At 52.7% G+C, this 23,669-nt stretch overlaps 1 protein-coding gene and 1 long non-coding RNA gene across 5 annotated transcripts in view; one reads left to right on the top strand and one right to left on the bottom strand.

The window, feature by feature from the left end:
• Positions 1-19,867, top strand: part of arhgef2a (Rho guanine nucleotide exchange factor (GEF) 2a) — a 54,186-nt gene extending 34,319 nt beyond the window's left edge. For all 4 annotated transcript variants that reach the window (XM_069184946.1, XM_069184945.1, XM_069184948.1 and 1 more), the window contains 21 exons: positions 912-1,074; positions 8,470-8,537; positions 8,651-8,714; positions 9,850-9,982; positions 10,306-10,415; positions 10,515-10,658; positions 10,780-11,030; positions 11,377-11,502; positions 12,524-12,641; positions 14,052-14,297; positions 14,760-14,836; positions 15,080-15,252; positions 15,493-15,560; positions 16,031-16,222; positions 16,788-16,892; positions 17,069-17,136; positions 17,301-17,342; positions 17,481-17,535; positions 17,665-18,044; positions 18,133-18,331; positions 18,644-19,867. In XM_069184946.1, the coding sequence (XP_069041047.1) occupies positions 912-1,074; positions 8,470-8,537; positions 8,651-8,714; positions 9,850-9,982; positions 10,306-10,415; positions 10,515-10,658; positions 10,780-11,030; positions 11,377-11,502; positions 12,524-12,641; positions 14,052-14,297; positions 14,760-14,836; positions 15,080-15,252; positions 15,493-15,560; positions 16,031-16,222; positions 16,788-16,892; positions 17,069-17,136; positions 17,301-17,342; positions 17,481-17,535; positions 17,665-18,044; positions 18,133-18,331; positions 18,644-18,726 (2,865 nt within the window). In that variant the 3' untranslated portion in view covers positions 18,727-19,867. The remainder of the gene's footprint in view (positions 1-911; positions 1,075-8,469; positions 8,538-8,650; positions 8,715-9,849; positions 9,983-10,305; positions 10,416-10,514; positions 10,659-10,779; positions 11,031-11,376; positions 11,503-12,523; positions 12,642-14,051; positions 14,298-14,759; positions 14,837-15,079; positions 15,253-15,492; positions 15,561-16,030; positions 16,223-16,787; positions 16,893-17,068; positions 17,137-17,300; positions 17,343-17,480; positions 17,536-17,664; positions 18,045-18,132; positions 18,332-18,643) is intronic.
• LOC138225279 (uncharacterized) lies at positions 19,293-23,557 on the bottom strand. The gene is made up of 2 exons (XR_011183822.1): positions 23,184-23,557; positions 19,293-19,961 (listed from the first exon to the last, which is right to left on the bottom strand). It is a non-coding gene; the product is annotated as an uncharacterized lncRNA (long non-coding RNA).
• Between the last annotated feature and the right edge of the window lie 112 nt (positions 23,558-23,669).

Here is a 23,669-nt window from a genome sequence, read left to right as displayed (position 1 = left end):
ATCGTCTAGAGATCATTGGATTCCATCAGTTTGGGTTGGGTCACACTGTAACCCTACAGTCCAGAGATCGCTGGTCCAGTCTGGGCCGGGTCACACTGTAACCCTACAGTCCAGAGATCGCTGGTCCAGTCTGAACCGGGTCACACTGTCACCCTACAGTCCAGAGATCACTGTTCCAGTCTGGGCCGGGTCACACTGTAACCCTACAGTCCAGAGATCACTGTTCCAGTCTGGGCCGGGTCACACTGTAACCCTACAGTCCAGAGATCGCTGGTCCAGTCTGAACCGGGTCACACTGTCACCCTACAGTCCAGAGATCACTGGTCCAGTCTGGGCCGGGTCACACTGTAACCCTACAGTCCAGAGATCGCTGGTCCAGTCTGGGTCACACTGTAACCCTACAGTCCAGAGATCACTGGTCCAGTCTGGGTCACACTGTAACCCTACAGTCCAGAGATCGCTGGTCCAGTCTGAACCGGGTCACACTGTCACCCTACAGTCCAGAGATCACTGGTCCAGTCTGGGCCGGGTCACACTGTAACCCTACAGTCCAGAGATCACTGTTCCAGTCTGGGCCACACTGTAACCCTACAGTCCAGAGATCACTGGTCATACCAAGTCATACTTAAATACATAATTGTTTAACTCTACAATGACTTAACAATTAAGAATCAATTGAGCGATTAATGTGCCGGAAGAGCCAATGTTTGTCTCCACCTTGCCTAAGAAATAAGTCGGCTTTGAGCAGAAATGCAATTCATTTTTAATATGCATTTTATTGTTTTGTTCAATGAAATAAAGAACAGAACAGGGCTGACGATGCCCAGTCACGTTGCGGGTCTCTGTGTACTGTTCCTTCCTCCTCTGTCCCTGTGTGCTGATCGCCCTCTCTCTCCGTGTGTCCGCTGCAGAACAAGGAGAAGGAGAGGATGAAGGAGCGGGAGAAGGAGGCCAGGGAGCGGGAGGCACGCTACAGCAACGGCCACCTCTTCACCTCGCTGTCCGTCTCCGGCACCACGCTCTGCTCCGCCTGCAACAAGAGCATCACCGCCAAGGAGGCCCTGTGCTGCCCCAGTAAGTGACCGCGCTCCAGCTGTGACACAGTGCACTACTGTCCTGTACCACTGCAGTAGTGCGCTGTGCTCTCTCAGCCCCTGCACTGTCCTGTACCACTGCAGTAGTGCGCTGTGCTCTCTCAGCCCCTGCACTGTCCTGTACCACTGCAGTAGTGCGCTGTGCTCTCTCAGCCCCTGCACTGTCCTGTACCACTGCAGTAGTGCGCTGTGCTCTCTCAGCCCCTGCACTGTCCTGTACCACTGCAGTAGTGCGCTGTGCTCTCTCAGCCCCTGCACTGTCCTGTACCACTGCAGTAGTGCGCTGTGCTCTCTCAGCCCCAGCACTGTCCTGTACCACTGCAGTAGTGCACTGTGCTCTCTCAGCCCCTGCACTGTCTTGTACCACTGCAGTAGTGCACTGTGCTCTCTCAGCCCCTGCACTGTCCTGTACCACTGCAGTAGTGCCCTGTCATCAGTCTGCCGAGATATACACTGTGGTAACACAGGATGCTACACTTCTGTTTTTCTCTGTATTTCTCTGTATTTTTCTCTGTATTTACATTAATTTACTGTACTGTAGTGTGATCATATAAATGTATTTGGTGAACACATGGATCTGACCAGCACTGGACAGCTCTGGGATACACATGGATCTGACCAGTACCTCTGGACAGCGCCGGGGTGCACATGGATCAGACCAGTACCTCTGGACAGCGCCGGGATACACATGAATCTGACCAGTACCTTTGGACAGAGCTGGGATGCACATGGATCTGACCAGTACCTCTGGACAGCGCCGGCATGTACATGGATCTGACCAGTACCTCTGGACAGCGCTGGGATGCACATGGATCTGACCAGTACCTCTGGACAGCGCTGGGATGCACATGGATCTGACCAGTACCTCCGGACAGCGCCGGGATGCACATGGATCTGACCAGTACCTCTGGACAGCGCTGGGATGCATGTGGATCAGACCAGTACCGCTGGACAGCACCGGGATACAGGATACACGTGGATCTGACCAGTACCTCTGGACAGCGGCGCGATACAGGATACACGTGGATCTAAACTGCACTGCTCAATCCTCGGATCTGCAAACCGCTTCACCCAGGAAAAAAAAGAAAAAATGGAGGAGACAGAAGAAACAAAGATTCTCCCCCTTCCTATTTCTGCAAGGCTGTCAGCTGCAGAGTCTGTCTGGACAAAAGAGTCAGTGTGCAGGGAGAGAGGGGCTCCCCCCCCTCAGTCTCTACAACAGCTGGGGGGGAGAGGGGGCACGGGGGGAACATGGCCACAGACACAACAGCAACTGCTGCCAGAGGGGCAGTGGGGGGGCATTGATTTAGTGCTGGGGAGGCGGGGCAAGGGGGGCAATTAGAGTGGCTGGAGTCTGAGAAGACGGGGGGGAGGGTGTGTGTCGGGGTGCGGGGGTGGTTAACACTTTGATCGATTGTTCTGGGGTTTGCTGAGGGAGCTGTCAGAACGTGGAATAGTAATTACTGCCGGGGGGTGGGGGCTGCGAGCTACATATTGATTGTTTTGGGGAGCGGGGGGCGATGTGGCGGCTGCAGTGTAGGGGCGAAGGTGGGGTGGAGGTCAGTACAGTTAGGGGTGCTGTCGGTGTGCTGTTCTGCAGCACCAGTAGCACACCACTCATGTTCTGTAACACTGGCGTACCTGTGTAACATCACAGCACTGTGTTGTCTGTATTATTGGAAGGACCCGTTTGAAAGGTTACAAATGAGAGGATCCAGTCGGCCTGACCAGCCCATCTGGTAGTTAGTATGTGTTTGATCCAGAGATCTCACCCAGCTGTTCAAGAAGCCATGGCTTCAAACAGCCTGGCCACAGAAACTGGACACTGGCAGACCTGGCTGTCCAGAGAGGACAGGCTCAGTGACCACAGCCTGTTTATAAACACTGGGCACAGACAGACCTGGCTGTTCAGAGAGAACAGTAACCACACTCTGGACATAGAAACTGGACGCAGGCAGACCTGGCTGTCCAGAGAGGGACAGGCTCAGTGACCACAGCCTGGCCATAGAAACTGGACACGGGCAGATTGAGCTGACTAGAGAGGACAGGCTGTGCTCCCGTTGCCAGCAGGGAGAAACGGAGACAGAGGCGCACTTTCTGCTGCACTGTGAGAAAAACTCTGGGATTAGACAAACATTCTTCCCTAAAATAACAAAACTAATCCCAGAATTCCCACAGCTGCCAGATTCAGAGCTGCTCCCAGTCCTACTGGAGGGAGAAAGTCAGTCGAGCTGCAGCCCAGCGTGTCACATCAGTCATGGGTGGGGGCTGTGGTTGTGTGAGGGAGAGAGAACAGGCCCCTGTATGCGAGAAACTCTGGGCTATCCCTGGCTCTCCTGTGTCCACGCCCATCTATATACCGTCTACCACACAGCAGCTCCGGGTCTTTGTCTTTAAATCCCGGCATCCCTGCAGGGATCCTTTTCCCAGATTAATGGGCCATGTCACACAGCAGGAAAGCTCGGCTCTCCCGTTGTTAAATCCAAGATTGCAGGGAGGGAGTTAATCCCTGATCTTCATCCTCAGTCTCTGACGGGCCGTGTCGGAGAGAGGTGGCAGGAGACTTCCTGGAGGGGAACCTGGAGTCCCAGTCTCGCTCTCTCTCGTTTATCGCACAATGATCGCACGAGTGGAGGGTGAGAATCGGGGCGAATGATGTAGGGAATCGGGTTTTTACGACATAGTCTCGCCTCTGCAAGTCTTGAAGCACGTTTTTGGCGGAGCTGCTGGAATAAGCCCCACCCTTTTACAGGTGTGAATTTGACACAATGGACATGCCATGGCTTTCAGGTGGGCTGTGTGGTCACCCAGTTCTGCGTCTGTCCAAGTAACGAGGATCAAACCCTCTTAAAAAGCTCTGTGTCGGAGCTCATCCCCAGCGGACAAGCGCTGAGCACGTGGCCTCTGGAGAGAAGGCCAGATTTGCAAATATGTACAGTATATGATTCTATATATAGATGTGATCTCATCTGTCCGGACTCGGCCGTGTTTGTTTAGTGACCTCAGAGATGCAGAAATCCAGGGATGTTTGTTTAGCATCGCCCTGTGTGTGTGTAATGGGCCGTCGGGATGAATGGAGCCCAGTGTGCCTGGCGAGTGGGCGAGGGGGAGAGTCTGTCTCCTGGAGCCGGGTAAAGAGCTGCCTCGCTTCTGTGTGGATCCTGCCGATCGGAAGGCTGCCTGGCTGGAGCGAGATTCCGAAGCGGTTTAGGTTGGACAGTGTGTGTGTGTGTGAGAGACAGAGACAGGGAGAGGTCTGCGATTCAGAATGAATGGAGCCCAGTGTGTCGTGGTGTGTTTTTAAGTCTGAGAGTGAGTTCACAAGGCCTGCCCTGGGGGCTGGAGACAGAAAACAAAACCAGGCCTGTCAGCAGTGCAGAGCACAGTGTAGAACAGCACAGCGTGGACTGGAACAGCACAGCATAGTCCAGACTGGCATAGCAGGGTCCAAAACAGCACGGCGCTGTCCACAACAGCCCACAAGAGTGCAGTGCTGTGGACATTCCCTCACCAGGAGTGCGGTCACTTTCATTAACAGCAGGGATTGCAGTAACAGCTGCAGGAGTTCAAGTAACAACTGCAGGTGATGCATTAACAGCAGCAGTAGCAGTAACAGCAGTAGAAGTTACAGTAATAGCAGTAGGAGTTGCAGTAACAGGAGTAGAAGATACAGTAATAGCAGTAGGAGTTGCAGTAACAGGAGTAGAAGATACAGTAATAGCAGTAGGAGTTGGAATAACAGCAGCAGTAGCAGCTGTAGAAGTTGCAGTAGCAGCTGTAGGAGTTGCAGTAACAGGAGAAGAAGATACAGTAATAGCAGTAGGAGTTGGAATAACAGCAGCAGTAGCAGCTGTAGGAGTTGCAGTAACATGAGTATAAGAAACAGTAATAGCAGTAGGAGTTGCAGTAACAGCTGTAGGAATCGGACTAACAGCAGCAGCAGTAGCAGCTGTGGGAGATGCAGTAACAGTCACAGTAATAGCTGTCGGAGCTGCAGGAACGACTGTAGGAGTAGAAGTAAAAACAGCAGCAGCAGTAACAGCTGTTATATAGTGATAATGTCCTGGAGACACATGAACTGTTGTAGGTTTATCTTGTGTGTCTTTGTCCATTTATCTCCGTCTGTCTATTTAAAGAAGTGACTTCAGCTGCTGCTGTTCACTTGTTTGGGTTTCTGTGTTATTTCTTTTTTATTTTTAAAACGGCCCCTTCCAGCTGCCAGGAAAAAAAACTACAGTGAACAGACCCACTGGAGGAGACAGTCTGGCTTTCATAACACAAAGAGCAGGAGAGACACAGAGGTGGGGGGAGAGAAGCAGTCTGATCCGCTCCAGGTTTTACAGTGCTGTCAGTCAGACTCCCAGCCCACAGCAGTCTGATCCACTCCAGGTTTTATGGTTCATCAGTCAGATACCCTGTGCAAAGCTATTTGAGCTGCTCCAGGTTCTATAGTGTGCCTGGTTACACTCAGGTTTTGCTGTGTTGTCAGAACAGAACCTGGAATGGATCAGTCTAATGTGTCCCGGGATCCGTGTCTGGCACCTGCTGTCTGCTTGTCTTCTCTCACGGGCTTCGGGAAAGCTTCTGTTCATGCAAATACAGCCTATTTGACTGTGAATCGGGAGAGACACGGCGAGAGAGAGAGGGGAGACAGGAGACATGGGGGAGAGAGAGAGGGGAGACAGGAGACATGGGGGAGAGAGAGAGGAGGAGGAGATGGAAAGAGAGAGAGAGGAGAGAGGACACCTGGGAGAGACAGAGTGGAGACAGGAGACATTGGAGAGAGAGAGAAGGAGATGGACAGAGAGAGGAGGGAGACTTGGGAGATGGACAGAGAGAGGAGGGAGACATGGGAGAGAAAGGGAGGAGGGAGGACACATGGGAGAGACAGAGAGAGGAGGAGGTTGACAGGGAGAGAGAGGAGGCAGGAGACATTGGAGAGACAGGAGATGGACAGAGAGGAGGGAGATATGGGAGACAGAGGAAGAAAGAAAGGCAAGGACTGAGGGGGGGATGAGAAATGCAGACCCAGGCATCACCCCCTGCCTGGCTGTGAGCTCTGTTTGTCTGGGTGGCCTCTGGGTCTTTACCGGTGGTTTTTCACTGGCCTGGCCCTCGCTGCGCCTCTCGGTGTTTCACCCTGCTCTGCCATGGCGATCTTGCCAGGTCAGAACAATCCGGGGCACACGGGACACGCCCCGTCTTGTGCCCGCCAGGGTAAAGATGCATGGGAGTCTGGCCAAGTCCCCTCTGGGCCCCTCCCCCCTGCCCCCATCTGCTTTCATTTGTGTTTCCTGTCTCCTGTGGAGCTGGACAGGAAGTGAAACCTCTGTAACAATGAGAGCGAGCGAGCGGGGGGGCGGGAGGGGCAGGCGGCGGTGAAAGGGCAGCTGAGTTCAAGAGGTACAGAGTGCAAGAGAGAGAGGGAGGGAAGGAGGCTGCAGGGATATCATAGGTACTGTACTGTATTGTGTTCACGTGTGCTGTGCTGCAGTATGTTATGTTGTATTGAACTGCAAAACATTCTACCATCTGCTAATATTCTGTAAGGCTTTTGTGTCAAATACAAATCCTGGCACAGACAACACCTGTGTAATGATGAAGGAGTGTTCATGTGAAGATACAGAGGAGCTGGACTGAGTGTCTGTACAGTGACTCTCCAGCTCTGATGATGATGAAGGAGTGTTCATGTGAAGATACAGAGGAGCTGGACTGAGTGTCTGTACATTGACTCTCCAGCTCTGATGATGATGAAGGAGTGTTCATGTGAAGATACAGAGGAGCTGGACTGAGTGTCTTTACAGTGACTCTCCAGCTCTGATGATGATGAAGGAGTGTTCATGTGAAGATACAGAGGAGCTGGACTGAGTGTCTGTACAGTTACTCTCCAGCTCCGATGATGATGAAGGAGTGTTCATGTGAAGATACAGAGGAGCTGGACTGAGTGTCTGTACAGTGACTCTCCAGCTCTGATGATGATGAAGGAGTGTTCATGTGAAGATACAGAGGAGCTGGACTGAGTGTCTGTACAGTTACTCTCCAGCTCCGATGATGATGAAGGAGTGTTCATGTGAAGATACAGAGGAGCTGGACTGAGTGTCTGTACAGTGACTCTACAGCTCTGATGATGATGAAGGAGTGTTCATGTGAAGATACAGAGGAGCTGGACTGAGTGTCTGTACAGTGACTCTCCAGCTCTGATGATGATGATGTCTTATAGTGCTGCTTTCACAGTGTTCTGCAGGGCTGACGCTGATGCTGAGTGTGAATGTGAATAATGCTCTATGCCAAATCCGGCCTGGGAGTGTGTGGGTGTTTTGAGTGTGATGTCAAGTTGTGGAGAGGAATGCAAATGATCAGGTGTTGGAAGGATTGGAGAACGCTGCAGTGTGCTCCTGGGGCCCCCTGTTGGGCACAGTGGTGTCGGCACCAGGGCTGTGCACCATTCCTGGAGATATGGGCCAGAGGCAGCGCCGGCACCAGGGGAAAAATCTGTAGGAGGGAGTCGATATTTCGGTCGAAACAACCCAAGTGAAATCTCATAACTGTGCCATTGGTTAGTGCTTCATGATAGAAGATAACGATGAGGAATCTGGTATTTAGCAATGAAGTACAGTTTCCCCTTCATATGCCCTCTCGCGATTATTATTGCCTGGAGCGACAAAATACCAACTGGCTTCATTTTTGCAGCTACATCTATGGTAACGAGGTTCTGAATCCTTCAGAAAAAATTGTTGTAAAACCAACAGAAAGCACAGACTTCTATAACTACAGTCCTGGCTATATAACGATTGAAAGTATAAGGATAAACTACTGGAAGGTATCGGTCCACCTGAGCAAGCAAGATCATAATAAGGTCACACCTAGTAACATAGACACTGTGTAATATGTGCTGTTCCTGGACAGATAGCCCCCCTGCACATCAGACAGTCCGGGGGACCCTCTCCTGCCCTGATCTTCTCATTGATCGATGGATTGATTTCAGCTCAGTGTTGATCGCAAGGAGCTCTCACAGGTCACCTGAAATACGAGAGTTTGGCTGATGAAAGAGGTCTTGGGCCCTCCTGGGAACCAGTGCCCAGAGCCTGCAGGCCTCGGGTGTGGGGGAAACATGTAAACTCCACACCACAGGACCTGAAGCCGGAATCAAACCTGGGATCCCAGGAGGTGCTTTAAAGCTGTAGCACTGCTCTTCCTCTAAATCAATGAGCAATTAAGATCTGATCGGTTTAATTGAGGCTTCGAATAATTACCTACCGCCTTCAGCCCTGCTGGACAGATGTGCGGCCTTGAGGTTGAGTGTCCAGCGCAGACGCGTGTGAGTTTGAGTTCCCGCCCCCCGCCTGATCAGAGCTTCTGTGTGTTTGTGTTGCAGCGTGCAATGTCACCATTCACAACCGCTGCCGCGACGCTCTGCCCAACTGCGCCAAGATGAAGCAGAAGGTGAGTCGCTGGTCAGTCGGTCAGTCGGCCCGAGTGGCCCGGGCAGCTCGTGGCCCGATTCCGTGCTGCGCGGCAGATGTGATGACCGTCCCCTGTGTTTTGTTCTGTTGCAGCAACAGAAGCTGGCGCTGGTCCGGAACAGCTCGGCTCTGCAGAACGTCTCTCTGAGAACCAAGTGTGAGTCTCTCCGTCCTTCCTCTCGGCTTCCTCCCCAGTCCTGCTCCTCAGGACCCACAAGCCGTGTGGTTTACAGCTGAAATCTCTCTGATGATAGATTGTTAATGAGGATACAGAGGAGCTGGACTGAGGGTCTTTACAGTGACTCTCCAGCTCTGATGATGATGAAGGAGTGTTCATGTGAAGATACAGAGGAGCTGGACTGAGTGTCTGTACAGTGACTCTCCAGCTCTGATGATGATGAAGGAGTGTTCATGTGAAGATACAGAGGAGCTGGACTGAGTGTCTGTACAGTGACTCTCCAGCTCTGATGATGATGAAGGAGTGTTCATGTGAAGATACAGAGGAGCTGGACTGAGTGTCTGTACAGTGACTCTCCAGCTCTGATGATGATGAAGGAGTGTTCATGTGAAGATACAGAGGAGCTGGACTGAGTGTCTCTACAGTTACTCTACAGCTCTGATGATGAAGGAGTGTTTTGAAGATACAGATGAACTTGGCCTTTCGTTTTGAGTTTAACATCTTTAACGATGCTGAAATTCAAATTAAGGCTTTGCATGGATTTTATTAAGAGACTCGATACTGGTGTTTTACTGCCATCTGCTGTTTGAATTTGCAACTGCAGACTGGGTCCATAGTGTTAATGGCAGGTGGGGCTGCTGATGTAGAACGGCCACTGTGTCTCTCCCAGGGGGGGCTGCCGGTGCAGAATGATCACTGCAGTTGAGGATAAAGTGCGTGTTGTTATTATTGGTATTGTGTAATTCTGTATTACAAGAGACATGAGTGAGCTGGACATGTTCTATATTCTATATAGCCTGTCCTTTATTAAACTGGGCTTGGTGAATGCTGGACTTTCCTACACTGTACTGTGCAACACTGGTCCGTTGTGCATCACACTGGACTGCAGAGCTCTGCAATGGAGAGGTTTCCTGTATGAGTGAGTGTTTGGTGACAAGAGAAGGGCTAAAGCACTTTCCCCAAACGCAGTTAATGGGCTCCTTGTGCCCCTCAGAGCCCTGCGAAACGACTCATGGCGTCTACCCACAGTGAGTCCCGCAGCACCCCGGAAGGGGTCCCGCATCGCTGTGCGATGGCCATGGCGCCCTAACGTGTCCCTCTCCGTCTCCTCCAGCCACCATGGTCCGCGAGCGCCCCAGCTCCGCCATCTACCCCTCCGACAACCTCCGCCAGTCGCTGCTGGGGTCGCGCAGAGGCCGCTCCGGGCTGTCCCTCTCCAAGAGCGTCTCCACCAACAACATCGCGGGGTGAGCGCCGGGGTGGGGAGGGGATCCCTGCGGGGGTGGGAGGGGCTGGCCGCCGTGCTGCGCAACGGCGCCGCCCCTCTGGCCGGGCGGGTGCTGGCAGTGAAAGCTGCGTCAGTGCCGCCTGCAGGGAGCGGAGAGGAGCAGGCGGCCGGACGGTGGAGGGGAAGGGGGGGGCCATCGTGTGTTGTGTTGTGCCTTCGTCCCTCCTGTCCTGGTCCCGGTGTAACACAAGGGGGCGCTGTGGTGAGCCGGGCAGTGCGTGCCGGCGGTGGTGCCGTGTTGGCTAGTGCCTTACTCTGGACTGCATTGATGTCCCTGCGCAGGAATCTGAATGACGACTCCCCCCTGGGCCTGCGGAGGATCCTGTCCCAGTCCACCGACTCCCTCAACTTCCGCAACAGAGCGCTGTCCGTGGAGTCGCTGAACGACGAGGGTGAGGGGGGGGGCCGGCGGGGGTCGGCAGCTCCACGGGGGGGGGGGGCGTCCTGGGCAGTGTGTCCTGATCTCTCTCTCCCCCCCTGCCCCCCTGTAGGAGAGCTGTACTTTGTGCAGATGCTGGACGAGCTGCAGCGCGAGGGGAAGGATTTCGAGGCGGACTCCTGGAGCACTGTGGTCGACACCAACTTCCTGCAGCAGCTCCGCAAGGACGTGATGAAGAGGCAGGATGTGATCTATGGTCAGAGTCTTCCTCCCCTCTGTGTCGTTCACTGTCTCTCCCTCACTGTCCCTCTCTGTCAGAGCTGTCTCTGTATAGTGAGTGCTGAAGAGTGACTCCCTCTCTCTTTCGTCTCCCTCAGAGCTGATCCAGACGGAGCTGCACCATGTCCGGACCCTGCGGATCATGGAAGGGGTTTTCCGGAGGGGGATGCTGGATGAAGTGGGGCTCGAACCCGGGGTCGTCCACGCCATCTTCCCCTGCCTTGACCAGCTGGTGGCGCTGCACTCCTCTTTCCTCACCCAGCTCCTGCAGCGCCGCGCTGAGTCCCTGGCTCATGGCAGCAACCACAACTTCATTATCAACCAGCTGGGGGACATCCTGGTGTCGCAGGTAAAACCCTCCCCGCTACAGAAGAGCAGTTCGGTGTCGCAGTTAAAAACGACCCCCATCCCACTTTTCCCTGGACTGAGGACCTGTGGGTCCTAGCTCAACACAGCGTCAAGTACAGAACTTCCCAGAGAGCAAAATGTCCCAGTTTTACTGTTTGTATCGCTTTCTTATTATTCATCATGTATTTATTAACAACACACACAGACGCACCAGAATTCATACTCTTTCTTTCTCTCTCTTTCTTGCTATCTGTCCATTCTTTCCTCTTCTTTTTCCTCACTTTTTTCTCTTCTTTCTTATCTCTCCTTCTCTCTCTCTCTCTCTCCCTGTGCGTCTCTCCTCTCAGTTCTCGGGCCCCTGTGCGGACGAGATGAGGAAAGCCTATTCGGAGTTCTGCAGCCGGCACCTGAAGGCAGTGAAACTCTATAAGGAGCTGCTAAGCCGAGACAAGAGGTTCCAGATCTTCATCCGGGTGAGCAGGAGGGGCAGTGAATCTGTGATCTACTGTGAGACACCCCCAGACTCCCAGAGTGGGGCTGCACATGCAGGGTGGAATCTGCTTCAGTGGTTAAATTAAGGGAAACCTATAGGAAGTTTGTACTATACTATAGTATACATACTATACAGCTGGGTGGAATGTTGCCAGGACACCAGGGTCCACACCCCACTCTTACTGACAGTGTCCTGGGGTCTGTAGTGACCAGTAGTCAGGACACCAGGGTCCACACCCCACTCTTACTGACAGTGTCCTGGGGTCTGTAGTGACCAGTAGTCAGGACACCAGGGTCAACACCCCACTCTTACTGACAGTGTCCTGGGGTCTGTAGTGACCAGTAGTCAGGACACCAGGGTCCACACCCCACTCTTACTGACAGTGTCCTGGGGTCTGTAGTGACCAGTAGTCAGGACACCAGGGTCAACACCCCACTCTTACTGACAGTGTCCTGGGGTCTGTAGTGACCAGTAGTCAAGACAGTACCTCCTTCACACAGCTTCCACCATACTGGATAATTGGCTTGGCAGTTTTGATCCAGAGGGACAAGAGCCCTCTACAGGTCCACCAACACTAAGTGCAGGAGCCACCTGCTGTTCCCCAGAGGTCTCCCACTCTGGGACTGACCAGCCTTGCTGAGATCTGACCAGGGCTGCTGTCCTTTCTGACTAGCCACTCACCCACAGAGTGAGCCATGGCTCGAGTTTTAGAGAAAAACAAGTTTAGTTTCAAGTTACGTAAAAACAACACAGTTGAGTCACTCAGGGTTACAGGCACAAAGCAAATGGCAATGAAAGCTGATGGGTAAAGCAGTTATTTTACAAACAAAAATGTTTCAAGCTGCATTTGAGCCTGTAAGCATGAGAGAGGGGAGAGCCGTGTCTACAAAGAACTGCAGCTCGTTCACTAAAACGGACAAGGGACCGGTATGAGGCTATTGAGCTGTGTGCCCCTCTCCCGTTGACTGACTCTCCGGGTTCGTGTCTGTGTCTGTCTGCAGAAGGTCAGCCGGGGGTCACTGCTCCGTCGCCATGGCGTCCCGGAGTGCATCCTCTTGGTCACTCAGCGCATCACCAAGTACCCTGTCCTGATCGACCGCATCCTCCAGAACACCAAGGGTGAGGCATACAGCACCCAGCCACAAGACTAGAGTACAGAATACTATGCTACAGTACTGTCCACTGCACTACAGTAAAGTACACAACACTACAGTACTGTCCACTGCACTACAGTACTGTCCACAGCATTACAATATGGTCCACAGCACTAAAGTACATGACACTACAGTCCAATCTATCGCACTACAATGCAGCCCACAGCATTAAAATAAGTCTGCTGCACTACAGTAAAGTACACAGCATTACACTAAAGTCCACTGCACTATAGTCCAACATGTTACAGTACAGTCCAACACATTACAGCAAGTATACAGCAATACAATACAGTCAACTACACAGCAGTAAAGCACACTGCACTACAGTAATGTACACAACATTACAGTATAGTTCACTACACTACACTAAAGGTACACTGCACTACAGTACAATATACAGTACAGTATGCTACACTACAGTAAAGTATACAATATAAACTACTATTATACTCAATTACAGTATACTGCGTTACAGTACTACACACTGCACTATACTGTAGCACACTGTAATACACTACAGTACACTCAATTACAGTATACTGCGTTACAGTACTACACACTGCACTATACTGTAGCACACTGTAATACACTACAGTACACTCAATTACAGTATACTGCGTTACAGTACTACACACTGCACTATACTGTAGCACACTGTAATACACTACAGTACACTCAATTACAGTATACTGCATTACAGTACTACACACTGCACTATACTGTACCACACTGTAATACACTACAGTACACTCAATTACAGTATACTGCATTACAGTACTACACACTGCACTATACTGTACCACACTGTAATACACTACAGTACACTCAATTACAGTATACTGCATTGCAGTACTACACACTGCACTATACTGTAGCACACTGTAATACACTACAGTACACTCAATTACAGTATACTGCGTTACAGTACTACACACTGCACTATACTGTACCACACTGTAATACACTACAGTACACTCAATTACAGTATACTGCATTGCAGTACTACACACTGCACTATACTGTAGCACACTGTAATACACTACAGTACACTCAATTACAGTATACTGCGTTACAGTACTACACACTGCACTATACTGTAGCACACTGTTATACACTACAGTACACTCAATTACAGTATACTGCGTTACAGTACTACACACTGCACTATACTGTACCACACTGTAATACACTACAGTACACTCAATTACAGTATACTGCGTTACAGTACTACGCACTGCACTATACTGTACCACACTGTAATACACTACAGTACACTCAATTACAGTATACTGCATTGCAGTATGTGTGAGTACAGCTGACTGCCTGGAAGATAATTGTTGCTCTGTCCGCGTCTCTGTGTCTCGGCTGATCCCAGGCAACGAGGAGGAGGTGCAGCTGCTGAGCCAGGCTCTGCTGCTGATCCGGGAGCTCCTCAGCTCGGTGGACCAGGAGGTCCTGGAGCTGGAGCGGACCCAGCGGCTGCAGGAGATCCGGGCCAAGCTGGACCCGCGGGCGGAGACGGCGGTGCGGGGGGGCGGGATGTTCAGGGGAGGCGAGCTGCAGCGCCGGCGCCTGCTGCACGAGGGGACCCTGCTGCTGAAGACGGGCTCTCGGTTTAAAGGTGACTGACCGGCTGGGCTGGAGTAGGGTGGGCTGGACTGGACAGTACTGGAGTAGGGTGGACTGGACTGGGGAGACTGACTGGACTAGACAGTACTGGAGCGGGATGGACTGGACTTGAGTAGGCAGGACTGGGACAGGGTGGGCTGGACTTGAGTAGGCAGGACTGGGACGGGGTGGACTGGACTTGAGTAGGCAGGACTGGGACAGGGTGGGCTGGACTTGAGTAGGCAGGACTGGGACAGGGTGGGCTGGACTTGAGTAGGCAGGACTGGGACGGGGTGGGCTTGGCTCTCTGGCTGTTTCTTATTTCTCACTTCCTTCCTTGTTGCTCATCCCTTTTTTATTTCTTCTTTCTCTTCTCTTTCTTTTCTGTCTTGTCTGTATCTCCCTCTGTGCCTCTGTCATGGCTTCTCTCTCCCTCTCTCCGCCTCTCAGTGCTGACAGTGTGTCTTGTGTTCAGATGCCCAGGTCCTGCTGATGACAGACATCCTGGTGTTCCTGCAAGAGAAAGACCAGAAGTTCACTTTCCCCTGCCTGGTCAGTCTGGGACTCCGGCCTTGGAATACTTGACACCCTAGAAACACCTGTCTAAACCGCCACACACCTTTCCCACACGAGTAGCTGTGTTGTCTGAAAGTGACCGCAGTCCTGTGGTGCCCGGCCACCTCTGTGTGATGACCTGTGTCAGATTCCCTGTTTTGTAGCCCAGAGAGTTAGCCGTAAGGGCAGTGCGGGGGAATCGGTTCGGCAGCCTGACGGTCTGTGCGTCTGTGTCGGCAGGACAAGCCCCCCGTGCTGTCACTCCAGAACCTGATCGTGCGCGACATCGCCAACCAGGAGAAGGGCATGTTCCTCATCAGCGACTCCACCCCCCCAGAGATGTACGAGCTGCACGCCGCCTCCCGCGAGGATCGCAACACCTGGATGAAGCTGATTCAGCACACGGTAGTCAGGTACAAACGCCTGCCTGGCTGAGTCAGACACCTGGGATGGGGCGTACAGCTGTACCTTAAACAGAGCAGAGTGAACTGGACTGGACACTACAGGAGCAGCAGACTGGAGTCAGCTACAGACACCTGGGGCAGAGCATATAGCCACACTTGACAGTTTTCTTGGTAGTAAACCCACCTGGTACAGGTCATCACGGGGCGTGTGCTCCTGCACGGCTCAATACTGTCTCTCTTCCTCCCCAGCTGTCCGTCCAGAGACGACTTCCCTCTGATCGAGACGGAGGACAAGGCTCTTCTCCGCAGGCTGAGAGGTCTGTACTCGCCGCCCTCCTCCTCCTCCGTCACTGCGCTGTCTCGCCCCTCGCTGTCCTTTACAGCAGCTCTATCCAGCGTCCCACACTCTCTTGCTGTGTGCTGAGACTTTATCACTCTTTTCTCCCCCCCATCTCTCTCTCTCACTTCTTCCCCATATTCTCCTCTTTTCTCTGGTGCACACTCCCTCCCTTCTAATGGTGAACAGAGACAAACCACAGGACACAAGTAGAAACTGCAGGGAAGAGCACATAAAACGGAGAACAGGAGACACTAACTTACACCACTTACGCTGGTGGGGGTGGGGAACATGCTGCCCAGCCCTGGTGTAGAAACCGATACCCTGGCTTCTTTTCAGAAAGAAATGATAATTGATGGCTTACAGCCGATAGCTTGTCAAGATCCTCCGATCAGCTCTGGCCTGTGACCGGTCTTGTGTTCTTAAACCCTGTGTCCCTCTTCCTCCCAGGAGACATCCAGCAGAAGGACAGGGAGGTGCTGGAGCTGCTCCAGGAGAGAGTCACCCTGTTTGCGGAGGTAGTGGAGGTCATGGCAGGTCAGGGGGTCGTTCTGCCTCCCCACAACTGTCGGAACCTCTTCCGGGCAGACACCCTCGAGGCCCCTCAAGGAGAGAGGCTGATCTCTGAGGCCATCACCGAGGGTATGAGGCTGAAGACCAGACTGACCACATTCACACATACCAACCCTCTGGATGACGAGATTGACCCCTTGAAAACAAGACTGGCTGCTATCCCATCTGACCAAAAGCACACAACCCTGCACCCTGGACACACTGGCACACACACAGCCCTGGACACAACCCTGCACCCTGGACACACTGGCACACACACACAGCCCTGGACACAACCCTGCACCCTGGACACACTGGCACACACACAGCCCTGGACACAACCCTGCACCCTGGACACACTGGCACACACACAGCCCTGGACACAACCCTGCACCCTGGACACACTTGGACACAGCCCTGGACACAACCCTGCACCCTGGACACACTTGGACACAGCCCTGGACACAACCCTGCACCCTGGACACACTGGCACACACACAGCCCTGCACCCTGGACACACTGGCACACACACAGCCCTGCACCCTGGACACATTGGCAAATGACCCACATGCCCACAGAGTGGAATACAGACACTTTGATTGTAAACGTTTTTATTTTTTAATGTCATGTCCCAATCTCTCCTGAACTCTCTCAGTGGAAAAGCTGTGCGAGCTGCTACTGGGCTCGACCTTTGAAGTTCCTCTCCCCTGCAGCACCAACGGAGACCAGAATCACATGGGGGCGCCAGAGAACACCTCCAGTGAGTCCCTGCGGCACCCTGCCTGTCCGTCTCCCCCTGCGGGTGTCCCTCGCTGTCTCTCTTTCCGCGTCCTACTCCTCAACCCCCTCTTGCTCCTCAGTGTGTGTCCCTCTTCTCACTCTCGTTACCCCTCTGCCTCTGTCTCTTCCCACCACCTCTCTCCCTCTCTACGACAGATGGTGACGCAGTGTCAGTCAACGGGACCCTCGATTCCAGCAGCCTCGACCCCGACCAGACGCAGAGGGTAAGAGACAGAGAGCAGCTGTGCTCTGCGTCTGTCTGCTCAGTCACCCCCACCCATACAGGGTGTTGTGGCACAGACGTACTATTTGTGAGAGTCCAGGCAGGGCTGCACAGGGAATTTAACAGTGGAAAAAATAATCTGTTGTCTTTTCTTTAATCTTCCAGGACAGGAATGGCAATCAGCTGCAGGAGAAGTCCCTCAATGAGGTAAGAGGACTGCTTCTCACTAGCCAGGACAGAACCAGTATTACTGAGTGTGGGGTGGTTGCAGTAATGATGATGAATGTGAAGCTCATTGTTAACAGTGGTGGAAACAGAAGTCTGATTGAAGTGTGTGCTTTCCAGGAGGTGTCTCAGAGGCTGCTGAACCTCAGCATGCGGCTCCACGCGCTCCAGGCAAGTCTGCGTCTCTCTTGCGCCGCGCGGAGTCGGAGCCGGCCCGCTGACTTCGTGAGCCCCCTGTGGGAGGCGCTGCAGCAGTGCGCGCGGGGGTCTCAGCGGCTGCGCCTCTCTCTCCCCCTCCAGGCAGTGGTCCTGCGGCAGGACTCCATGCTGGAGCTGGCCCTGCGGGGCAGCCCGGCCTCCGCGCCGGCGCAGCCCGAGAAGGCGGTGGGCCGGGAGAAGCTGAGCCGCTCTCTGTCCCGGGACACGGGCCTGGACGTGAGCACGGGCGCGGGGAGCGGCACCGAGCTCACCCTGCTCCAGCGGCAGCACAGCCTCCTGCAGGAGGAGCTGACCCGGCTCCGGGGCAGCGAGGCCCGGCTGCGGGAGAGCGAGAAGGCCCGGGCCGAGCTGGAGAGGCAGCTGAAGGAGCTGAAGCACAGCAGCATCGCCGCCCTGCTGGAGGCACGGGAGCACTACAGCTCCGAGGCACCTGAGGCCGAGGCCAGCACAGACGTCACGCAGCAGGTACAGCACAGCGCCGCACGGTGTGGGCCAGCGCAGTCCAGTGCACTCCTGCGCAACACAGCCTGACCTTTGACCTCTCGCCTGTCAGAGCCCTGCCCAGCGCCGGGGAAGCAGGCCGGGATCCAGCTCGGACGCGCCGCCAGGACTGGCCGAAGGCCCCGACCAGACCGACCTCTCGGAACACCTGCGGGAGGGTTTGAGGCTGAGCGACCCGGACATGAACTCCGACGATGAAGATGAAGATGAGGACGAGGGAGACGTCTCCCCCAGATCGGAGAGTCCCAGAGGTGAGAGGTCACGTCGCCGAAGGGGAGCGTTTGGGGTGTCACCTCGGTTTTTTCAGACCGGTCTTGATCTCTTAACCTCTCCTGCAAACTAGCACACAGCCCGTGTCAGTGTCTGGGTAAAGTGTGGTTGCCACTAGTTTAAAGTGGGTGCTGCCCCCTCTGGAACCCCCTCGTGACCCAGAGCCAGCAGGTTTTCCAGATAAGTCATTGCGGGAGCTGAACACAAGGGGACAGACGTTCTCCTGGAGACCCAGGGATTTTGGGGACCTCCAGGCTAATGCACGAGTCCCTCAACCTCTCCTCTCGCTCCAGATCTGCAGGACATCCCAGAAGAGATGGAGTGTGGAGCAGAGCCCCGTGACCCCGAGCGGGACAGCGAGGCACACAGCAGCTAACGGACCCGCCCGGACTGGGCCCCACCAGACTGAACACAACTAGACTGAAGGACCACGCCGGGCCGGGCCGCGCCAGGCCCATCCTCTGGCCCCGCTACAGGAAACCCTCCAGGTCTTCAGGCCTCCGCCGTAACGAAGACCTCTTAATTACTTAATTGGATTTAACTGACTCAGGAGAGCCCAGATCAGGCTCTCGTGGAGACCTCAGGCTGCTTCTACGTCTCTTGACAGGTTATTAGGAGCAGCAGAGAATCCAGTCTGCTCAGGCAACTCGTTCACCCAGCTCAGAGCTCAGTGACCTTCTTGAGAGCTGATCTGGCAGGCCGACCAGCATATACTGGGGATCCAGGGGGCAGGACTGGGGCCTGTTAAAGCTACAGGAGATGGGGAGGGGGTGTAAAATTATATATTTAGAACGCTGTGCGCTAAGGAAATCACCCCCTTCCCACACCAAACAATGGCCCCCTTAAAAGCACAGGTGAAGCCTGGCTGTCTCTTTACAGTACCAAAAGGGTTTTTTTGGGGTGGGGGGGAGTTATAACTCTTTTACTTGATGGCGGAGGGTTGGGTGGGGAAGAGAAGGTGCAATGTTCAGAATTACTGGGGAAACTTGTACAACACGCCAAAAAACAACACACGAGTACACAGGCGCCAGAACTGGGCAGCGGTCTGTCTCTCGGAGAGGGGAGGCGGCGGCCGGCAGCAGGGCAGATTCTGCCCCTCTCTGCCCCATGACTGCCCCTGTTAAAGGCCTGGCCGGAAACTGAACCTCTGGTCGAGCACAGCAGTACGGGCTGCCAGGAAGCCTCTGGATCGGGACTGGCCCGGCCCAGCTTGTAGAAAAGAAAGAAATGGCAGTTCTTCCCCCATAGTGCTGAACTGCACAGACCCACAAACTGCACCGCATTCAGGAGCTTTCCTCCTCCGCTGTAATGAAGAGTGAAGAAACTACAGTAGTTTTACTATGATTATTATATATATATGTATAATGTATGTATTTGTATGTATAAAGGACCTGAAGCTGAGATGGAGGGAAGCAGAAAAGAGGTTGACCTGTGATCGTTTTCGGATGAACTTACCGTTTTATTTTATTTGTCATATTTACTAAGACTTGCTTCGTGGATAAAGCGGCAAAATGAAACGTCTTTCTTGCTCTTTTTTTCCCCCACCGTCTAAGTCGGGGTGTTTATCTGGTCGGTTTGCTGGCGATCTGCAGGCCAGCGCAGCCCTGGGGGCTAAAGGGAAGAGTGTGTGTGTGAGGGGTGAGTGTGAGAGATGTGTTTGCAGGAGCGTGTGTGAGGGGTGTCTGTGGGATCAACTACAATAGATCACTATACAGACCCCTGACGCCATTGATCACACACATCTACAATAGATCACTACACAGACCACTGACACCATTGATCACTCTCTTCTACAATAGATCACTACACAATAGATCAATATACAGACCACTGACGCCATTGATCACTCTCTTCTACAATAGATCACTACACAGACCACTGACGATATTGATCACTCTCTTCTACAATAGATCACTATACAGACCCCTGATGCCATTGATCACACTCATCTACAGTAGATCACTACACAGACCACTGACACCATTGATCACACTTATCTACAATAGATCAATATACAGACCACTGACACCATTGATCACACTCATCTACAATAGATCAATATACAGACCACTGTTCCTGCTGACCAGATTCAACTACAATAGATCAATCAGGGCTCGTATGTTGGTGTGGGATTGTGGGTAAGCTGCACACTTTTAGGTATTCCCACAAACCCAACATTTAGAATGCAGGAATTTGCCACACACATTTAATGGCAAGCCACCTGCCAAGCAGAAACAGCCTAAATCAATCCACACACAGTCTCTGTCAGCCTGAGTTTCCCATGTTGCACGGCCTTACTGCATGATTCAGTGAGGTTACACCCTGTGTGGTTGCGTTGCACATCTCGCATTGTCATAAGCGGACGAACAGGGATAGAAAACAGGTTAATGTGGATCGGAATCGGTTATCGTTAGTTCACTGTGAAACCTTCAATATCGAGGTAGTAAACTCAAGCTAAAATGGAACGTTGGCTGCAAAGAAAGTCTACTTCTGAAGACGGCAAGCCCCCACCCCCCAAGAAAAAAAAGCACCTGCCCCTGAAAAATAATGACGCTGATGAGGAGGTTCACAGAAGAAAAAGCGAAAATGAAGCACACAGAGTAAAGTTTCAGGCAGGTTGCCTGAAAATCTATCCCTGGCTCGAAATGAGCTGCTCAGTTTGCAGCATGTTCAGTAGTGTGAGGTTTACTAGCTGGTGCTACAAAACCGTCTGTATTCATCAGTCACTCGAATGTGGTTGCTCGGGACACGGCACTCGAAAGACAGCTAAGAGCGCTTTGGCTGGTGCTATCAAAGCCCCAATATCACGTCAAAGAAGGGGTTAAAGGACTACTTAAAAGCGGTGCACTTTGTTGTAGAAAACGAGCTAGCCGCGAGATTCGTGAACGAAACAGTATGTGTTCCTTTGAAGCGTCTTAAGATTGATGGATCAAACTACGGAAACTCTGAATGACAAAGGTGTGTCAGAAATGCCTCAAGCTATCGCAAGCACACTCTTAGAAGAGTCAGATGCCGCCGTGCTGTGTTTTCCTTGATATGGGATGAGTCCACTGATATACTGTAAGTAACAGTAAGCAGCTCATTATGTAAAGTTCGTACATGAAAACAAGGTGAAAAGGTTTTTCAGAAACTCTGAAATTGCAGATAGAAGGGCAGAGACCATTTTTTAGGACATAAAGCCACTACTGAGCAAAACACAACTGGGAGCACACTTGTGGCAGTACGCACAGAAGGAGCTGCTATTAATGACAGGAAGCCGCCAGGGAGTTGCTGGGAAACTCGGGGAAGAGTTCAATCCAGAATGAGCCAGGGCACACTGTACAGCTCACTGGCTCGCCCTTGGCGCCAGCGATGCAGCCAGACATGTTTCAGAAAGACTTGAGTCGGTTTTTCAGCAACTGTAAGAAGCAACAAGCTTCACGCGTTGCAGAGGAGGCTGGCAACAAGGTAGGACTGTATTTACGATGATGAACTTATGAAGCTCGTGTCGTGTATTAATTATTAAGTCCACTATAATCCCCCCCCCCCCAAGAGGCTGAAATCCCCCATGAGCTTTATGTAAAGGGGGGAATTCCCCCTCGTTTTCAAAAATGAATTTCATGATCTGTCAATACACAGACAGCCGGCCCCGCTCAGCTACAACAGATCACTGTACAGACCGCCGATCCCCACCCAACTACAACAGATCCCAGTACAGACAGCCGGCCCCGCTCGGGACTACAATAGATCACTACACAGACAGCCGGCCCCGCTCGGGACTACAATAGATCACTACACAGACAGCCGGCCCCGCTCGGGACTACAACAGATCACTGTAGAGACCGCCGGCCCCGCTCAGACTACAACAGATCACTGTAGAGACCGCCGGCCCCGCTCAGACTACAACAGATCACTGTAGAGACCGCCGGCCCCGCTCAGACTACAACAGATCACTGTAGAGACCGCCGGCCCCGCTCAGACTACAACAGATCACTGTAGAGACCGCCGGCCCCGCTCAGACTACAACAGATCACTATAAAGACCGCCGATCCCCACCCAACTACAACAGATCACTATACAGACCGCCGATCCCGCTCAAACTACAACAGATCACTATACAGACCGCCGATCCCGCTCAAACTACAACAGATCACTATACAGACCGCCGATCCCGCTCAAACTACAACAGATCACTATACAGACCGCCGATCCCGCTCAAACTACAACAGATCACACTACACAGACCACTGACCCCACCGACCCCGCTCAGCTACAACAGATCACTATACAGACCGGTGACTGCTGCTCACTGTGGATGACACTACAGTCCAGGGGTGTCAAAGTCAGTTCCTTGGGGTCAGGGGGTCCTCAGGCCTTTTTCCACCTGCTGTTTCAGTAACACAGTTGGCCTAATCGATATAATAACCAATTGCGAAACCATAACAGTTCTAATCGGGCTTGAAGGTGTTGCAGAGGCATCTTCACCCCTCACGAAGTGAGTGCTTCGAGGAATCACGTGCAGCAGACTTCACCACAACCCGAAATTTCCTAACGGTCGTCCCTTAACCCCCTTTGATCAGGGATGGTCTCCCACCGAATTCGGGATAAATGATCGATCGACAGCGATGACAATAACATAAGGCTCGAGAGAAACAGGATACCGTACTTTCTGTGGCTGGATACACACAGAGATTCACTATGAATACACGGCAGTATTGAGGTAACAGCACACAGAACAGTCTTACACCGCGGCTACTCCCAGAAAACACACAGACACGAAGACTGCTTCCACCGCCGGTAGCGTCCAACACTTCCAACACGCCCGAAGACAAGGAAGGACTAGGGAGACCTCACCCACTCCGACGTGCTCCAAAAAACCTGTCCTTCGACGTCCATACAGGAAAAACAGAAATTAGTCCCCCCCAAAAAACCGAAGGGTTGACCACAGCAAAGTTGGAAAGTGAATCCGTTAAAAGGCTTCCAAAAGCACGATATCCTTTAAAAAAAAGTCTGACTAAAGCGACCAAAAAAAAGACGTTTTCGCTTCCAACCTGTGAACTATCACCGTTTTAATGGATAATTCTGGCTCAGCCGCCGCGCCGGTCTCGCGCAGGGCATGGCGGGAGGTGGACTTTTAAACGGACCGGCTCCGCACTGCGCGCCTCACCGCGCTGACGTCATTTAAAGTCGCCCGAGCAGGGAGCTGCGCCTGCACACGTGGGCTCCGAAGGAACCAGTAAAGGTTTATTCCACGATGAGAAGAGAAGAAACACAACGTTTCGGCTGTGGCGCCTTCTTCTCGCACACCCGAAGAAAGCTCCACAGCCGAAACGTTGTGTT

This window comes from Lepisosteus oculatus, chromosome 27, assembly GCF_040954835.1.
Source record: "Lepisosteus oculatus isolate fLepOcu1 chromosome 27, fLepOcu1.hap2, whole genome shotgun sequence".
Classification (NCBI taxonomy): Eukaryota; Metazoa; Chordata; class Actinopteri; order Semionotiformes; family Lepisosteidae; genus Lepisosteus; species Lepisosteus oculatus.
This window is presented reverse-complemented; position numbering and strand designations above follow the sequence as displayed.